The 20,792-nt window shown below is 32.2% G+C and overlaps 1 protein-coding gene and 1 pseudogene across 2 annotated transcripts in view; one reads left to right on the top strand and one right to left on the bottom strand.

Annotated features, from left to right (window-relative positions):
- Positions 1-20,792, bottom strand: part of FSTL5 (follistatin like 5) — a 902,259-nt gene that overhangs the window by 743,645 nt on the left and 137,822 nt on the right. Inside the window, exon 3 of one of the 2 annotated variants that reach the window (XM_040250565.1) lies at positions 8,215-8,245. In XM_040250565.1, coding sequence (XP_040106499.1) covers positions 8,215-8,245 — 31 coding nt within the window. Of the gene's footprint in view, positions 1-8,214; positions 8,249-20,792 lie in introns of both variants that reach the window. The other variant, XM_040250564.1, reaches the window with a different exon arrangement.
- LOC120871686 lies at positions 9,087-9,200 on the top strand (annotated as a pseudogene).

Raw genomic sequence — 20,792 nt, 5'->3', positions numbered from 1 at the left:
CAGCAGCAACAAGAGTACAGTGAGAATTGGAGAAGGAAATGACAACCCACTCCAGTACTCTTGCCTGGAAAATTCCATGGACAGAGGAGCCTGGTAGGCTACAGTCCATGGACTTGCAAAGAGTTGGACACGATTGAATGACTTCACTTTCTTTCTTTCACAGCAAGAATATTGGAGTGGGCTGCCATTCCCTTCTCCAGTGGACCATGTCTTATAAGAACTCTTCACTATGACCCATCCATCTTGGATGGCCCTGCGAGGTTTGTCTCACAGCTCATTGAGTTACACAAGCCCCTTTGCTATGATAAGGCTGGGATCCATGCAGGGAATCAAGTAGCTTACCAATACTTAATATTAATACATTAAATGTTAGGTTAAGACCCTGGGTTATAAAGAAGAAATATATATTTTAAAACCCAAGTATAATAAATACACTTTATTAAATAAAAGAAAATTTCATGTTTCTCCCCTAGCAGGGGAAACAGAAAACAAAAGGAAAAACTGATAGAGCATATAGTTTTTCACTAGAAGATAAGATATATTTTTCAGAAAAAAAAAAGTGATGTTCATATGACTGTTTTTGAACAGTTCTTTCACAAAGACTAACCATTGCAAGTAAGCAAAGTTACTGTTTTAAGTTAAATAAATTAAGTCTTCAAGCACAGTTTGGTTAATATTAATTGTCATTTTTCAGAAAATGACTTTCAACTCTTTCAAGAAACACTGTGTGGCATTTCTGTTTTGTTAAAAGTATAAAGTAAGGATATTTTGTATTGATGATTGAAGGGAAGATCAGTGTTGGGATGTTACTTTGCAGGGAAAAATAATAATTTAAAAACTATGCAAAGAAAGGCCTAAACAATATTCATTTGATATCCTATGAAGCATTAAATCATTATTTATAGTAAATAAATCTAGTTATTGTGGGATGTTTTCCCATCATCCGACACCTTGATTTCTTTTAGATAGCATTGCTCCCTGGTGGACAAACGCCCTCAAAATTAATCATCCTGAAACCAAAATAAATGACCCATTGAATGAGATGATTTATGAATATCCTTCAGAAAAACAGAGAATGTATGCAAAATGGAAGGGGAAAGATAATGTGTTTGGCATAATATAAATTGAGTGATTCTTGGCATAAATGAGAAACACAATCAGATACATTTTGAAGTTTCTCTTGGTTGATGAGAATGGCATCAATAGGTAAAGAAGGATGTTTGTCTTCCTGCTGCTGTGACAGGAGAACATGCATCAAGATCATCTAAAATTGGCTGAAGAACAGAGAACACTTGTGCACTATTGCTGGGAGTGCAAATTGGTTAGGCCATTATGGAAAAGATACCTCAAAAAATTAAAAATGGAATTACAATATGATCCAGCAATTCTACTTCTGGGTATTACCCCAAAGGAATGACAATAAGATACTAAAAACATATGTACCCTCATATTTATTGCAGCATATTCATAATAGCCAAGATATGGAAGTAATCTAAATCTAAACTTCCAGCTATATGATGAATAAATCCTTGGAATCTAATGTGTAGCATACTGACTAAAGTTAATAACACTATCATATATTGAAAGTTACAAAGAGGATAAGTCTTAATTATTCACACCATAAGACCTACAAAAAATTGTAATTATGAGAAGTGAAAGATGTGCCAACAATTAAAAAATAAATTACACCTTTAAGTTTAAAAAGAGATCATCTAAAATTGGATCAAGTTGTTTAATGAATTTTTTTAACAATGGAGGATGAATATTCATTCTGAGGGAAAAGTTACTACTTACATTGAAATCTTTACCACTAAAAAGTTATATAAGAGGACAGTTAGAGGCATCATTTATACTACTTGTAGGGAGTATATTTCCAGTAATTTATTTTTCTTCTATAGAGTTACACATTAGAACTTAAATTGTTATATGTTTGAAAGTTTGTCAAAGTATCAGTTACTATTTTATGTTTATAGTAACTTCCAGAATTTGCATCTATGTATTATCATTTTTGTTTCCAAACTCACTCAGTTTAACATGAAAAATCACAAAATATCACCCACATAAAGAGATGTGATCACTGTTTTTAATAGTGAAAGATCTATTTCTATAGAGCAAATTTCAGCTAATGAAATCAGAAATTTTCCCAATGTGTTCACTATATAATTAGAAATTACATTTTATTGATTCATTATTCAGCAATCAATTTGTATTTGTATTGTTAAGTTATATGTAAAATGAAATGAATTAAAATATTTGAAGTGCTTATATTATTAAAGAGTTGCTAGTCAATCATACATTATTAAGTTCTGCATATATGACATTGATATATTGCTGCAAGGTAATCAATAATTATTCATGAGAATACACATTGCCTCCGTTTAATTTCAAAAGTGCATTTAAGAAAACCAATAGAGTGCAAATAGAATGGATTTGATATAATGCAATAGCTATAGCATAGTGAGTGTGATAGTCACTCAGTTGCATCTGACTCTTTGCAACCCTATGGACTGTAGCTTGCCAGGCTCCTCTGTCCATGGAATTCTCCAGGTAAGAATTCTGGAGTGGGTTATGTAAAATAACTATTTTTCTTCACATTCTTTTACAACATTTAATTTTTTAAGAATTATTGTCAGAAGAACACCTGTCTGGCATTTATACAGCATTGTCATTTGCCAAAAACAAATAAATAAATAAATCTATCCATCTTTCAGTTGACAATTTTAGAGGTGAGTTTTCCTGTCTTTCAGTACTTGGACTTTCTAAGGACTCTAACTATTGATTATGATTGACAAAACCCACAGTTTCATAAATAGCTTACAAATCATTATTTCCCTCAGCAATAGGTTTCTAAATTGAATATCAAAGAGCCTAGGGTTCAGTATGTATGAAATTGTAATCCATTAGAAATACAGTGACTCCAAACTTCAGGTAATGGTAAGAATCTCCATATCAGGTATTACTAATTGTGCTGGCTACATTTTGTTTCCTGAATATAAAGAAATGCAACAATTAGACAAAAGAGTCTCATTAAGGGCCCATGTATATGAATTATCACCTTACAATTTTACATGATATTTTCATTTGTTAATGTAATATATCCAATGGCCTTTATGAATAAGGATTTGAAGATCAATCTCTCCATACTAACTGTTCCTGACTAGCTATCTGAACTTGAAGAAGTTATCTGACCTCAGGAACTCTGTGAGATTATTCTAATGAAGCATATTTGGACATTTAGGAAATGTAAATTAAGAGTTAGAATTTCAAACTCATAGCAACACCCCTTAGGTTCATTGAGAAATATATCCCTGTCTATTTCAGATTATATATGAGATAATTTTTAGTGTTTTCAGTTGCTAATGTTGCAATATGGGAAATAAAGGAGAATCTGAACTCTTGAGTGTTTAAAAATGAATAGAAAATAGTTTGTATGTGCATTTATGTGCATAAAGACTGCAGGCATCATTCTTTAATGGCATTTATTGTCCCAAATACACTCTTTTAATCAAATCAAGTATGGTCTTGACATAATGATTTCTGTTATTGCTCAATAGTGAAGAAGGTATGTACCATAGGAAAAGCAATTATGCAGCTTAATTTTTCATATACACAAATGTATATAACATAATATTTGCCATACAGGACCTATTTAGAATCACAGACTTTTGCAGGATATGTTTTTTAATAGTATAATGACATTGTTCAATGTCCTTATAGAAGTATAAGCCTTAGCATTTGAGACATGTAAAGGATTTTTTATGTCACATGTTATGTTATGGTAATATTTACCATAGAAGAGGAATTACCTCTGGAGGGTTTAAGTCACTTGTATTTAGTGAACAAGTTGGCATAATTCTTACATATGTCCCTTAAAATAGCACTGTTACATTTTCCATTTTCTATTTTTTTATTGAAGTTACAAAGTACTGAGCAGTTTTTATATAAATTGGCAATAGGAAAAATATATGCACTGTGACATTAAAGAAAATAATATGTGAATAGAAAAATCCATAAATATCAAGTTTATGAACATGAAAAAAATACTGAGAATAACAGCATGCTAAATTTACCTACTGTACAATTGGGGATTGGCTAAACAAGCTATGATCCCTTTTAACAGAATAAGAATGATATTGATCTGAATTACTTTGAATGTGATTTCTCAAAATGCAGACATATTTGGATGATAATTCTTACAAATAATGTGTGTTTGAAGATTAAAATAAGATAATATATGTAAAAAGCTCAGCACAGTGTCTGACATCTGTTAGATACTTAACAAAACAGAGAGATTAATAATATAGCCTATAAATGATTATTAGGTAATTGACTTTAGTCCTCATTGCCCCCAAATGTTCAGTCTTAACAAAATATAAATAGCCATAAAAGGAGAACATGCTTTATTTTTAACACTTCTGAATGGGAAGAGCCAAGAATCTCCACATGAGAAGAGAGGAGGGAATATCTATGATAAAGACAATTGGATCACTTTGGTGAATGGACAAACGTTCTCTTATTGACAGAAGAGAGTGAAGCCAGTGCTGAGGGGCACGCCACAGCATAACCACACAAAACTGTCCACAGTGATTACATCCTTCTGACTGTAGTAAAACTTCACACCATTTTGGAAAAGTAAAAACTCAGTGAAGTTGACAGAGTTTCTAAGCTATTTGTAAGGCATAGTTGATTTAAATTTTCCTCAAAAACTATTAAAATACTTCCCTGAGAAATACTGGCAGATGATTATTGATTTGTTATGATCTTTATAGAAGACATTACTTCTGGATCATATTTACAAAATTCTCATTGGGTTTTAATGCATAATGTGCTCTATTTAACTCAGCTTTTAAGTCACTGAAGAACAGTGTGAAAAATTGTTTCCTGAAAAGTTTTGATCATTCTTTCAAACTCGTAGGACTCTTTATTTCTGTTATATTTTTTAAAGTAGCTGTAAGGAAGGACCTCTTAAACAACTGTAAACCTCAAAATTGTGTACTGAATAGATTAGTTTTTGTCTCATTTAACAACAGGCCATATACAGATGAATATCAGTTGAGAATCCATACTAACTATTGAACCGAGACACATCTTGTCAGTTCAATTTCATTGAAATATAATTCTAGAGTTTGAAAATATGGATTAGTATGACTTTCCAAAATAATATTAGAATAAGAGCATGTGAATATCAAATAATCAATTAAAGATAGAATTGCAAGTTTCCAAGCATTTCAATATATGTATACACAGAAGAAATAGGAATTGTTTTTAATTGGATTTTCATTGCTATGTGAATTAATGTAATTTCAGGTCACTGAGGTTATGATCATGAGGTTGGGATTGGTGTTTCAAGCATAAACAGGCACCAAATGCAAGGAATTATAAGATTAAAGATTGCATAATTCTTGGCAATGTAATAAACATGTTCCAGCAAATAAGATTAGCAATTAGTCAGGAAGTCCAGTGAATTACTAGTTGAGAAATGTTTACCTAGATCAAATGAGGCCATAGTCTACATTTCAAGTACTAGTGACCAAGAAAAGTACAATATTTGATTTTCAGAACTTTGTTATCTAATAATGGGTAAGACAATGCTTTTGTGACTCAATATTTTTCTTCTTAATATTGATTTTAAAATATTTGAAATGGCCATTCATAAGTTCCAGTAAGATAATATTATAAGGTGATTCCCATAACTGTTCAAGAAAAAATGTAGAGTTCTTCTAAGTAGAGCTAGACAGCAAGTCTTAATGTAACTATACATCTCTGATTTATTTTACTTACAGTTCAGTAGTCTAGCAGACATTATGTGAAGATTCTGAACCATGTGTCAGCCAATAACAATGACAGAAGTGACAAGCATCATCTTGAAAATTTTATTACATTATAAAAGAAAACATGTTCCCAGAAAATAGTTGAAAAAGCATAATTTTTACTACTTCAGATGATTTATGTACTCCAAGGCAATAAAGCATTGGAAGGAAAACTATACTGAATTTATTTCAACTATAATGGAATTATAAATATGATTTAAGGTTAATCTGAAACACTAGGCCCCTTTATAAGAAGGAAGATGTGCCATCAATATGCTTAAAATGCATGTATCACTTAAATTAACATCACATAGCTCCTCTTGGGATAGAAATTTCCTTTTGCAACACAAAGTACAAAACTTTGAGCTAATATGAGTGTTTTCAGGATAAATAAGTGTAATGAATTCATATATAAAATAACAAGATATACATAAGTTTGCTGAAAAAGAACACAGTTTGGGAATCCCTGGAAAGGTAGTTTTACCTAATTCATTTGAACAAAATAAACATAGTAAAAATTTTGTATGTCTTTTCATATTTTTCTGTAATATAAACTCACAGATGATCAAACAAGAAAAAATTGTGTCAATCAGTCAGTTGTGAGAAAATGCACAGAGGAGATTATATTTGGACTTAAGTAAGCAAAATTGGTAACATCAATCTAGCCACCCTCAAAAATGTAACTATCCTTTTATCTTTTCAGGAATACATGTAATCTTTGTAACTTTTCCACAGTTATATATTTTTTTATTTATTTGTGTAAAACTCCAAAAAGCTCTAAAAAATATTTTCCTATGCAAAAAGGATGGAATAAAACATGACAGTTGTCAAGAGGCACATGAAGAGTTGCACAGAATTGCCAATAAGTAAAGAAACACAAATCAAAGCTACAATGACCTTACACCAATCAGAACAGCAAACATTAAAAAGTCTACAAATAACAAATATTTCGAGGGTGTGGAGAAAAGGGAAACTTCCTATATGGTTGGTGGGAATGTAAGCTGGTGCAGCCACTATGGAAAACAGTACGGAGGTCAAAACAATAAAAATAAAGTTGCTCTATGATCCAGCAATCCTACTGCTGAGCACATGGAGCAGCATAATTCAAAGTGATACATGCACCCCTATGTGAATAGCACTATTTGCAATTGCCAAGATATGGAAACCTCCTAAATGTTCATAGACAGATGAGTGGATAAAGAATATATAAAACAAATATATATATATACTCAGCCATAAAATGAATGAAATAAAGCTATTTCATTATTTGCTCCAACATGAATGGACCTAGAGATTATCATGCTAGGTGAAGTAAGATAAAGACAAATGTCATGTGATATCACTTATATGTGGAATCTAAAATAGGACACAAATGAACGTATCTACAAAACCGAAACAGACTTGTGGTCAAAGATGGGTGGGTGGAGGGATAAATTAGGAGTTTGGGATTAGCAGACTGTCCCGAACTATAAACAAAATAGATAAACAACAAGCTCCTACAGTGTGGTGCAGGGAACCATATTCAATATCCTGTGATACACTATATGGAAAAAAATAAAAAACCATGTACACACACACAGAGGTATATGAAATCACTGTGCTATACAGCAGAAATTAGGACAATATTGTAAATCAACTATACTTCAAATAAAATAAATAAATAAATAAACACAGTGCAATTGTGTTTTGCTCCATTGTCAGATTTGGGACTACTACACTTTGGGGAAGGAATAAGTGGGCAAGGATGCCCACAACATAAAGTAAGAATGGACAGACCAGAAGGATTAAACCTGGAAAAATCTGTGAAATTTCTATCATTAAAATCAGTAGAAGCACACCCTAACGGGAACTTTTTGTTGACGTATTACAATCTACTTAGAATAATATTATCTCAATTAATGCATTTCAAATAAGATTATTTTTGTGAGGTAAAGAAACTTCCTATGTCAGACTAAGATTGACTATGCCATAGAAAAAGTTATCACCAACTTCTAATATATAAATATATATTTTCTTGCTCTTTCAGAGAAAATATAATGAGATGGCTGTGACTAAATAGTTGGTTCTCCACAAAGCATAGTTTTAAAAGGATCATCTCCTAAATTATAGATGTGACAGAACACCTACTCTTATAGGCAATGGTTGGTGGAGGAATTAAATGAAAACATCTCAGGGAATGAACAGAAAGTTATATTGAATTTTCCAAAAACACTATATAAAGAAAGGAAACCCATTGCCTTGGAGAGTTCCCAAAGCGTTCACAATGACTTTAAAATCATGTTGAAAACTGTGAAGTTTTACTGTTTTTCTCATATCAATTATACTTTCAAGGTAGCATCAATTTGTTTTTCTTATATACTTACTCAGTTGTAGAAAACTATGATCTTAAATTGTCACTCCTTACCTTTGATTCTTGAACGTTCTTGACTTTTTTCCTGCTGGAAATAAAACAAAAATAGTTCAAAGTTTGTAAGCATTTTATCAACAGTGTGATATAAAGTAACACTTTAACTAAAGTCCTGTCAAAATATTTCACTGTACGTATACTCAAGAGTCATTGTAACATAATTCTCACTTTAAAGACAAATGTCAAATCTTTTATCAGAGCAGTAATCATTGTTAATGTACATAAATGTTTCTAAGAAACCAATACATTGCACAAATGATTTGATAAATAAATACTTAATGAGTAATAAATACATTATTGTGTCTCCAAAATGTCTTGGTCCATTTTATTTAATCTCAACAGATATTAAATCACATCTTCAGAATTTGCTATTAGTGTCTTTATGTTAATTCTATGCTTTTGGTGAGGAAAAATGGTTAATGACAAGCAACAGAGAATTCACTAAAACACACACAAAAAGATATTTCAAATGTCTTTCAGTTCAGCTTAAAATTGTTCCCTGTCTTGCTTCTCTGAGGCTAAAGTTGACAATAATTCTATTATTTATTCGAAGCTGCTTCAGGCAGACTGGTCTTTCAATTTGACATACTCCTGATTAGTTACCAAGCAACCCCAGAATAATTTGTTTGCTTTCGAGTTTTTAAGTAGAAATTGTGAACTCTACAACTTCTCGATTAATACTCAGGCAGTTTACTCTGCGTAAAGCTTTCAGGTTCTCAAACAAAAAATAATTTTGAAGTATGTTTCTAACTAAAAGTCACACACAGATATGCAGAATTATATGAATGTCAATAAATTTTGATAGCATTTATGAACATAGTAAAAATATGAAAAGTTATTTTGCTGCAAGTATTCATCCCAGAGTCAGATTGAGAATAAAAATGCATATTGACAGGTTAAACATTGCCTATATTAAGACCATGCTTGTGTCCCCACACCTAGCTCTTTACCCAGGTCTGGTTTTATAAATGCTGGTGATAAACCAGGTCTGATTCATATGATGCTTCTTGTGTGGGAAGTGTCTGTGACTCTAGGTATCTGATCAACCTTGAGAAATGGTAGCACAGCAAGTGTGATAACATTTGAAGATAACCATTGCTAGTTTGATGATTACCAGTCACCATTAAATGAATTGTAAAATTTTTTAAAATGCATCTTGATAGATGTATATTCATTGAAACACACTAACCAAACGTATAATTCTGTTAAGCTAATATTTTATATTCTAAATCTCTTAGCCCATCAAGACTTTGTGTTTAAATTCTGGACTGTACTCTGTGAATTAATTATTTTTTAATTATGATGTACTTTTAATTTAGAGTATATGTTGCTCATTTAAACTAAAGTTCTAATAAAATTATATATATTTATAAATAATAATTGCATGCTTTAAAAGTACATTATTGTTTCATAATTATAGGACAAGTTGATTTAAATTTTCCAAATAGTTACTAATGAAAAAATTATCTCTATTTCTCTCCTTCTATTTTGACTCTTTTTCATTGATTTAGTCATTCATTCTTTCAGCAAATGTGTATTGATCACTTCTATGTGCCAGACACTGCTCTAAATGATAAATGATGAACAAAACAAACAAAAATATGTCCTCATGAACCATGATTATTGCATAAATGGCAGTAAGTTCTATTTAGCAAAAGATATACCATACAAGGTGTAGTTTGGAATGACTACAATTTTATACAATGATAAATAATTTTGAATAAAATCTTGAGGGAAATGAGAGGATGATCCAAGCATATATCTGGGGAAAACATGTTTTAAGAGAGAAAAACAATTACAAACTCCCTGTGATACAGCATGTCTTGACACTGTCAAAAATACCAAGGAAATGTGTGTAACTGGGCAGGCTGAGTAAGAGGAATTTAATACAAAGTTTCAGTCAAGAAAATAAGAGTTGTAGACAGACGAGCACTGAGGGCATTGGTTAGTGCTTTCGTTTTTGCACTGAGAGAGCTCAAAAACACATTGAGAGTTTCTTCTCAGAGGAGCAACACCATGTGAATTACATTTACACAGACTCATTTTGCCTATAGAGAATAGTTTGAACAAGGAAAGGACAAAATTAGAGGGGCCAATAGAGAACGTAGTGCAGGAATCCTGATGGGAGATGACGGCTCAGAATGGTGTGGTACCAGTGGAGTTGCAAAACTAGTTATAACTAAAAAGGCTTCTGGATAGAATACGTGTTGATGTGAGACACAGAACTGATGAGGATGATCTCAAGGGTCTGAGCCCCTAGAATAATGGCGTTATCTCTAACATAGGGAAGATGGCCAAGTCAGAAGCACTTTTATCCTTTTCTGGCTTGCCTTCTGGTGCTGTCCCGCTTTGCATTTTTCTCTTGTCTGGCTGCTCCTTTTCTATCTCCTTTATTGATTCTTTCATGTCTCCTCAGTTTCTAACTACTAGTTTCCTAGCTATTGAATCCTTATCTTTCTTCTGTATACCTTATTCCTTTGCTCACCTTACCTAGTCTTCTGGTCTTAGGTGCCATATTTTTCCTGAAGATTCTCAAACTTGTATCTCTAGCTAATCCTCAACATAGAACTTCAAATTCAAATATTCAGCTTTATTTTTGACATCTCTACATGAATATCTAATAATAGCCCACTTATCATGTCTGAAATTAAACTTTTGATCTTCCCTTATGTCTTTGATCATCTTTCTCATCTTTTTCATCTCTTCATCCTTCTAGTTGTTTAGACACTTAAAATAATGCTGTTTCTTAAGAGCAAAACCCTGAAATTTTATGGTTTTGATATTCAACTCTGATTTTACTTTGAATATCACTCTGATGATGCAAAGTAGGATGATGGTCAAAGTGCCTGGAATTCATAGGAGATAGTTCAACAAGATGCATAAATGTATAAATCATCAGCCTATGTATAAGTCATCATTCAGAGATTATATAAGCATTGAATATATAGAGATGAATATTGTAAACAATTCAAGAAATAAATAAGGTCAAATCAGGCAGTTATTTTGACAATATCCACCAGATGAACTGACATAGGTGAAAACATTTACTTCAAAAGAAACACATTCTTGGCTTGGAAGTACATTTTAAGTTATTCAAGGAAGGAGATGATGATTGACAGGTATATAAAGGGGTAAAAGTGGAATGGGAGAAATGTAACTGGGAAAGAAAAGTCCAGGATGGTCTGTAGCTGAAGAATGAAGGGAAGTCCATAGAAGCATTGTTTTTTTTTGTTTTTTTTTTTTTGCTTTTTTGTCTTATTTTTGTATATTTATAATATATTATTTATATCAGTGAGAATTGAGAATGTCTAAATAATGGAAAATACAGAGTAGAAACAGAGAGGATTAAGACAAAAGGGAGAGATGATTAGACTAACTTTACAAGGCTACCGAAAAGGTAGATGTGATAGAAAACATGAGTGGGGGGAATTTTAGTTAGAAAGACAACCAGTTCCTCTAACATAACCAGTGGGCACAGGAAGACATGGTTATAGGTGGAAGAAGTTTGTAGGTTTGATATGATAAATCAAACATGCTTCATTTATGATGATTTATTTTCTTTATGTAGCTGAAGGAAAGTCCACTGAATGGTGAAGGAGGATGGTTTGTTAGAAATTTGAGGAGAGGCTAGATTTTAAATGCACTATTGAGTAAAACAGCTTTGGTTTCTGAAGTCCTAGTTGATTTTTGGCATCATAAATATACAGTGATACTGATTTAAGGCATCTTAACTCCAAAGAAATAAGCTTAATACTCACTGACATTGCATTTATTTATTATTTTTATGAATACCAATTCTCTATTTTGTACAATTTTATATAATTATACTGATAAATTACCAGTGAAATATTCTTAAATAGTCTATAAATGAGAAATTTTTAAGAAGCCTAAATTTATAGAAAATAAATTACTAATTAATTTTATGAACTGGGAATAATAGGAACAGACTTGTAATGTAGAAGGTTTAAAAGGATAATATATCTTGTTTATTCTTAAACTTGTATTAGGACTTTGTCAGTGTAAATATATATGTGTGTGTGTGTGTGTGCATATATAGATATACTTTAGTATTTTCAAGGTAATAACTGTTCCAATTTATTTTTATGATGAAAATATTGCATTGTTCACTTGGCAATATATATTTTTCACAATTTTATTTCACAAACTATTACTTCAGATTTTAAATGTTAGTTTTTAAATGTGGCAATGTTAAGAAGAAAACTGTAATTGTTTAATTATGCAATGAGAGGTCAGAAAGACTTGCTATTCTTTCTTCATGATACATTTGAGAAACATTCTTACATTATGAAAATTTAGGTCTCATACATAATAGCAGAAATGCCATTCTCTTGGTATAACTGAATTGTAATATTCTTCCAAAAGATTTTCTGCCAATGTGATCTTATCTTAAAATAAGAAATATATATTTGGCCATGTATCAAAGCTAAATAATAGCAAACGATTCGTGTATTACTTTGTTCCACATCATTTCTTGGAAGAATCCCAAAGTGCTATCTTTCATTTATAAATAGACTCCATGAAATTCTGCTCAGTGGTAGAAATGGGCAAATAGATCCTTTCAGACAGTATGCTAAAGATTAGAAAAGACAATCTGGGTGAAAGTATGGATTCAGAAGTAATACATGATTGAAAGATACAATTTCTTCAATATTAAACAAAATACAATATAATGAATAGAACATATCTAAGCCAGGGTAAAATTTTCAAGCTGGAAACAAATTTTCAAGCTGTAATTTTTCAAGTGAGATATGGTGGTCCTAAAATATCTAGTCAAACTGAAATACAGCCAAATAACATCAACACACAATAATAAGGAGAATGTTATAACTCCAGAAGATATAATTACTAATGTTTCCTTTCTAGTATTTGAATTTTGGTATGACATTTACTAACATCTGATGATGCTTATACCCTAAATAACGTCTTATGATCAAACAGTAAAACTGTATATCTGGCCACAACAGCTTCAAACACAATTTATCCAATTTCTCCCTTTTTGTCATGAAACACATGCTCTCTGGGAAGAGAAGAAACCATTTAAATGGTGAATGCATCAAGTTCATCATAAAGCACTGAGTTATAATCGTTGGACTATCAATAAATGGTCTTCCCCTTCCATATTATAAAGCTTAAAACACTTTAAGGAAAAGTCATGAACACTATACAGGTTATACCCATGGATAATCTCTTTAAAAATTTGTATATGTATGATACTAGTTTAATGAGATTACTTATGCACCCTTTGATTAGTATCAGGACTCCCACAGGCTTCTCTGCACATAGAGGGATATAAGAATGAAATGAGTGCAGGTAGAATTGAATTGGTTCCTTAGGAAAGTATACCAATTCTCTCTCTGAGTTTGAGATCCTGTACTAAATCTCTCATTGGATATACATGATGATAACCAGTGTATAACTACATGATAGAAGTAGGGCTCAGCAAGAGTGTAAAAGGCAAGCATCTCCTCTTTTCATCACTTCAAGAATGATAAAGAAAAGTTTTCTAATTTGCTTTTGTTTTTCCTCAGCCCCATGTGACTCAGTTTGTATTTCACTATTAAATGAAAGTCTATGGTGGGACTTCCCTGGTGGTCCAGTGTCTACAATTCTGATCTCCTAATGCAAGGGTTCAATCCCTTGTCAGGGAACTAGAGCCCACATGCCACAACTAAGAACTGGTGCAATCTAATTAAATAAATATTTAAAAAAAAAGAAAGCCATGATAAGTCCATGCTGCTGCTGCTGCTGCTGCTAAGTCGCTTCAGTCGTGTCCGACTCTGTGCGACCCCATGGACGGCAGCTTACCAGGCTCCTCCATCTATGGGATTCTCCAGGCAAGAGTATTGGAGTGGGGTGCCATTGCCTTCTCCCATGCTACCTAGATCATTAACATGATAATATTAGAAAATTGTTTTCTTCTTAAGTCCCCTTTAGTTGAATGGATGGCATAGATTGAGAGGCGATAAACTTCACCTCTTTAAGTTGAGAAGGACTTGCTTGGTGGTCCAGTGGTTAAGACTCCATGCTTCCACGGAAGAGGGTGCAGCTTCCATCCTTGGTTAGAGAACTAAGATCTCACTTGCAGAGGGCACACCCCACCCCCCAACAGTAATAAAATAAAGTTAAGAGGAAGCAAATGCATTTTTATTTATTTATTTTTTGTTGCCTATAGCTTGTAGTGAAGGACACACTCAAATTGTGTTTAGGTTGATCATGTGCTGAGAAAAAAAAAAAAAAAAACTTCTGACATGAAATTTAAGAAAATTCAAATGTATAGAAGTGTTTTACTGGTATATTGAATAAAGTCCATAATGAATTAACTAAACTCAAAATTAAAAAGTAACAAAAGATAAAACAAACAATGTCTATAGTAATAAAAAAAAAATGATGCATTCTAGGTGAAGTAATTTAGCTCCAGTTCCTATGATCCACACTTATTCTTGAAGTAATTAATGTCATCATTCACAAAAGGGGGCTTTATGTGTATATACATTAGTGCCATAGAAGCTCAGATAAATGTATGCAAATTTAAAATTATGACCAAATACCAATAGCTCCTAATTGTGAAAATAGTCAAGGGACGTCCATATAAATGTTTATGGCAAACATATACAAAGATTTATTAACTGTTGAAGCCTGGCTAATTTAAAATCTTTCTCAGAACTCTCGCTTTCTCTTTGTCTCCCAGACAAATACCAACAAACAAAATTTGTGAGTTGATAATTTGCAGTAGAGTACTGATGTTCAATACAAATTTATTTAACATTTCTATGTGCTAAGTGGTAAAAATATTAAAAATTAAATGTTCTCAAAAACATTCATTAGAGCTATTCAATAATATAGATTGTAAATTCAAGGAGATTGGGCATAGAAGACCATTTCAGTGGAGTAATGCAATCCACTGCAATTTTATAACAAATCTATGCTATGCTCTTCTGATGCATGCATACCTATGAACACACAAGCTCCCTCTCCAAGGCCTTCAATACACACACATGCACAACACATACACATGCACAAACATATGTACATACTTTTCCTCAAACATATTTTCTTGGTGGCAATTTAATTTTAAAATGTCTGGAAAATAAAAGATACCAGCAATCATAAAGCAGTATATCTGGCCTCCTAAATCTTAAGTTTATCAGTGAAATTTTAATAAATTTTAATGGTGAATTTTCAGTCTTACTAAGTTTAATCACAATCTTCCTATCTTTGATTTGAGATCACTCCTTTTGGAATTTGCATCGTGTTTCTATTTAATACCCCCTTTCAACAAGCTTCAGTTCCTGAGCATTCCATCTAAAACTGTACCTCCATTACTAACTATCTGATTTTTTAACTTTTTGTTCATTACTCACAGAAGTTATTGCTTTCTATGGTAATAAAAGATTTATATGCACATGATGTGTTCCATTTACTAGAATCTATGTTACTCATGACTTAACTGGCATATACACAGTGTCTAGAATAGTATCCTCAAATGGCATCATTTCTAATACAATGTCTGAATTCTAGATTTTAACATCCCAAGGGAGTGACAGGCAAAATCCAATTTTATATATATACATATATATATATATATGGAATTATATATAAAATCTAGAGAGCATGGTTAAGGGAGTAAAGCATTGTCTCTTAGTCAGGTGAATGGAAGCTTTGTGAATGTGGAGAACTGAGGAATATACAGAGAAGAGGAGGTTTTAGTAAAAAGTAGCTGAGCTCTACAGTGAAGTGAAGGGAAGGATTCTCTGCAGTAGACACAGCACGAATAAAATTAAGAACCTATGAGATTGCATGGTAGGACTGTAAAACTATAGACTGTGGTAGTGTAGAGTTAGGATGGTAAACATTAAATAGAGTTGGGCAACTAATAAGTTTCAGCTCTTTATCAAGTGAAAGTAATTTTATTAATTTTTAAAAGAAATATCAGATATATTAATAGTCTAGCATTTATTAACATACATAAAATTTGATTAAAATATTTGCTATTATATATATATTTATATTTATCTCTTGTAGAAAGAGAGAAGGATCTAGCTCTATTTAGACATTCGAAAAACACCAATACAGTATACTAACACATATATATGGAATTTAGAAAGATGGTAATGATAACCTTGTATGTGAGACAGCAAAAGAGACACAGATGTATAAAACAGACTTCTGGACTCTGTGGGAGAGGGAGAGGGAGAGGGTGGGATGATTTGGGAGAATGGCATTGAATCATGTATACTATCATGTAAGAAACAAATCGCCAATCTAGGTTCGATACAGGATACAGGATGCTTGGGGCTGGTGCACTGAGATGACCCAGAGAGATGATATGGGGAGAGAGGTGGGAGGAGGGTTCAGGATTGGGAACGCATGTACACCCATGGCAGATTCATGTCAATGTATGGCAAAACCAGTATTGTTGAGTAAAATAAAAATAAAATAAAATAAATACAATCTGTAAAAGCTATAGAATGTCAATCTACAGGTGCTTCTCTTTTGGCTTAATATGTTGGTGTGACATTAATTCCAAAGTAAAAATTGTCATTGCTTATTACTGATTCATACTATATTCAATATTTTATAGGACTTTAATGAATAAAAGATAAAGAGAGGTTAATGAATAATGGATTAATGGATAGTTTCACTGTTACTTCATATTCTGAAGTCTATAAGTTTAGAAATTTTAGCAAAATGATAGAAATTTATTTGTATTTATATTTAAAATGAAATCAACTACTATTGTGATAAATATATAATGAACTACATTCTTGCATTGTCTAATTATAAACATCAGAAAAACTTTTATTTGATTATTTGTATATGTTCAAATTAAGTATATGATATGAATAAACATTCACTACATATAGATGTCAAATATAATCCATAAGAATTTGCACAAAGAGTCATAAAGGACATCTTTGGTTGATTGACTTATAAAAGATATAAGCAAACTAGATCTTCAAAGATAAGCATTTAACTAGGTGAATTACAAGTATCCAGGGCAGGAAAAGTAGCATGTGGAAATTAGGAATTAGGTAATGAGATGTTTTAGATAGGAAATATCACAAAGACTCATAGCACAGCAGTCAGTTAAAATAATCAAAGGGGAAATTATGCACTAAAAAGCCTATACATGCTACAAACATATATGGACATTCCTTTCTATATTAATGTACAAAATTATTCATTCAATTTACAATGGATAAAGATCTGAGGATATTAAGAAAATTCTAGAGGAAAGAAAATATTCTATTACCTAACCTATAATCTTAAGATAAAATGACAAGTGTATAGACCATTATTAGAGCATCATTGTTTTATACCATTAGACTTGAATAAGATATGGAGGAAATATAAATTAATATATGTTCATAGGTCACTTTTTTTGAGATATACATTTGAAATAGAAAGAAAATAAAACAAAATTAATTTCAATAATATTAATTATATTTATTAGAGGATCATTATTTTATACCGTTAGACCTGAGTTAAGATATGGAGGAAATCTAAAATTAATATATGTTCATAGGTCACTTTTTTGAGGATATACATTTGAAATAGAAAACAAAACAAAATTAATTTTGATAACATTAATTATATACAGTAGACAACAGCCCATTTTGAATCATATCTACAGAAAATTTGAAAACATTTAAAAGTACATATATTTAATTTTTTGAATATTATTTATTAAAGAGTCAGACATGACTGAGAGACTGAACTGAACTGAACTGAAAAGGAAAATAGTGGAAATTGAATTTTTAATTGATAAAACATATTCAAATGGTTTTTGGGTTCATTATCTATGTATCTTATTTTGTGTAAATAAATTTGAGAAGTGATTGAAAAATATTCATCTCCTTATATTCCATTTTAATAAGGTGTTGACATACCAGACTACTCATTCTTTAAATATAGACTTATTTTGAATCTGTATTACCAGCCTCATGCTTTCTGGATTAATTACAGATAACAATCAAATTCTGATCTCAAAAGTTAACATTCTATTTGGAGAGCATGGTAACTCTTATTACAAAACAATCAAAACATTTACAAGATGATGTGCTAAAAAGAAAGGGAGGGTCAATTGCCTATGCAAAGAGAGAATTCTTTGTGAAAGTGCTGCTTGAGCTGAGACTTAAAGGATGGCAAAATAATTTGCCAGGAGAAAAAAAACATTAATCTGTATAAAGACACAGAATTGAAAACTATTTAATCCTTTTGGAAGAACTGTGAATAATTAATCATAACTTAACTCTATATTTCTTTAAACATGAGGAAAATATAAACTATATTCAAAGGAGTTCTTCTATGTTAAGAGGAAAATTTATGCCCTCTTAATATAGCTGAATTTTTAAAGAGTCATATGAATTACATTAAATAAATGCATCAATTATTACAACACTACAATGGTTTTTACAGTGTGTTTTTGGAGTGTGAGGAATAGTGATGATTTTCCTAACATAAATCACTAATTAAATGATTTGGAATAAGTAGAAATATAAATCACTAATTAAGTAATGATTTTGACTTAGAAATTAGTGAAGTGGATTTAAATTGAAGACATTTACATTAGATTTTTTCCCTTTTATGTTTATCCTTTAATTTATTTGGATTAGTAATTTAATGTCTATTAAAGACCCTGTTATAGGAATCTAATGATTTGATTTTTACATTTCCAATGATCTGGAATATAGTGTTTTTAGTAATATATCAATAAAACTTACAGAGACTGCCAATAAATAACATTTATTATTGAGGACATAATTGTCAATAAATTGTATTCTGCAATGAAGAAACTGCAAACACTTACAGTCACAATGCAGATCAATCAAAACTAAGATAAGATACTCTGGGTGCAGGCATCCAAGAAACTTGATGGGGAAGATAAGCACAAGGGAGTCAGAAGTTTGGAGATTAAGTATCAACACATTCATTGCCCTCTCATTAGGCAGAGAGACTGGTTCTAAGTGTCAATGGAAAGAAGATTGAGGTTTGAGGAATACAAACAGAAGAGGAAGAGAAAGAATACAGACAGGAGGAGAAAGGGGAGGAGGAAGAGAAGCAGGAGAGATTAAAGCACTCATATCAGGCTAGATGGCAAGCAATTTTTAAGTTCTTTACATATTTCATCTCATTTGAGGTGAGCAAAAGCCATCTCTAGCTTCTCCTATTTGCATTCTCAACCGATGGACTGGTTGGATCTCCTTGCAGTCCAAGGGACTCTCCAGAGTCTTCTCCAACACCACAATTCAAAAGCATCAATTCTTCGGCGCTCAGTCTTCTTCACAGTCCAACTCTCACATCCATACATGATCACAGGAAAAATTGATGCTTTTGAACTGTGGTGTTGGAGAAGACTCTTGAGAGTCCCTTGGACTGCAAGGAGATCCAACCAGACCATCCTGAAGGAGAGCAACCCTGGGATTTCTTTGGAAGGAATGATGCTAAAGCTGAAGCTCCAGTACTTTGGCCACCTCATGTGAAGAGTTGACTCATTGGAAAAGATTCTGATGCTGGGAGGGATTGGGGGCAGGAGGAGAAGGGGACGACAGAGGATGAGATGGCTGGATGGCATCACTGACTCGATGGACGTGAATCTGAATGAACTCTGGGAGTTGGTGATGGACAGGGAGGCCTGGCGTGATGCGATTCATGGGCTCGCAAAGAGTCGGACACGACTGAGTGACTGAACTAAACTGAATTGAAGTTATACATTGTTCCCCAGGTGGTGTTTGTGGTAAAAGAACCCACCTGCCAATGCAGGAGACGGAAGAGACACAAGTTGATCCTTAGGTCAGGAAGATCCCCAGAAAGAGGTCATGGTAACCCTCTCCAGTATTCTTACCTGGAGAATCCCCATGGACAGAAGAACCTGGTGGGCTATAGTCCTTGGGGTTGCAAAGAGTTGTACATGACTGAAGGGACTTAGTACATACACATGCAAGGTATACATCCTAATGATGTTATAAATGTTCTCAAAAGGATACACAGTATGGACTGATTACCAAAAATAAGCTAATTAATACATTTATAACATTGCATGGTCAATTATTTTTGGATGTGGTAAAAATGTTTAAAATCTCTAAGCAAATTTCAAGTCATCTACTGGTATATGCAGGGAATTAAGTCCAGGACCCCAAGTATGCCAGAAGAATTTGACAAAAAAATAAATTCATGACAAGTATATTGTCACAAGTATATTGCCTAAATAACAAGGACAAAAAAAATTAAAGCTAGTTTCCTGTTAGGGTAAATGGAGAGATGTAGTCTATTTACTTGTGCTTTGGAAGGAGAGACAGTAGAAACCAAAGGGAACTGAGCTTAATCTACATGTTGTCCTTTGAGAAGATAAAAATGTTAACGAAATTAATAAATCAAGAAATAGAATGTAAACCTGGGTTTTAGTTTTAAATATATATTTTCTATGATCACAATAAAACCAAACCATAACATTTAAGCCAATCAAAGGAAAATATACAATGAAAGGAAGAAACAAGAAAAAGAAGAACATGAAATTGCAGTAAAACTCATATGAAATATAAATGGGAGATGGT

The sequence above is a fragment of the Oryx dammah genome, unplaced genomic scaffold (genome assembly GCF_014754425.2).
Source record: "Oryx dammah isolate SB20612 unplaced genomic scaffold, SCBI_Odam_1.1 HiC_scaffold_12, whole genome shotgun sequence".
NCBI classification, from domain to species: Eukaryota; Metazoa; Chordata; class Mammalia; order Artiodactyla; family Bovidae; genus Oryx; species Oryx dammah.
The sequence above is the reverse complement of the archived record's forward strand: the minus strand, read 5'-3'. Positions and strand labels throughout refer to the sequence as shown.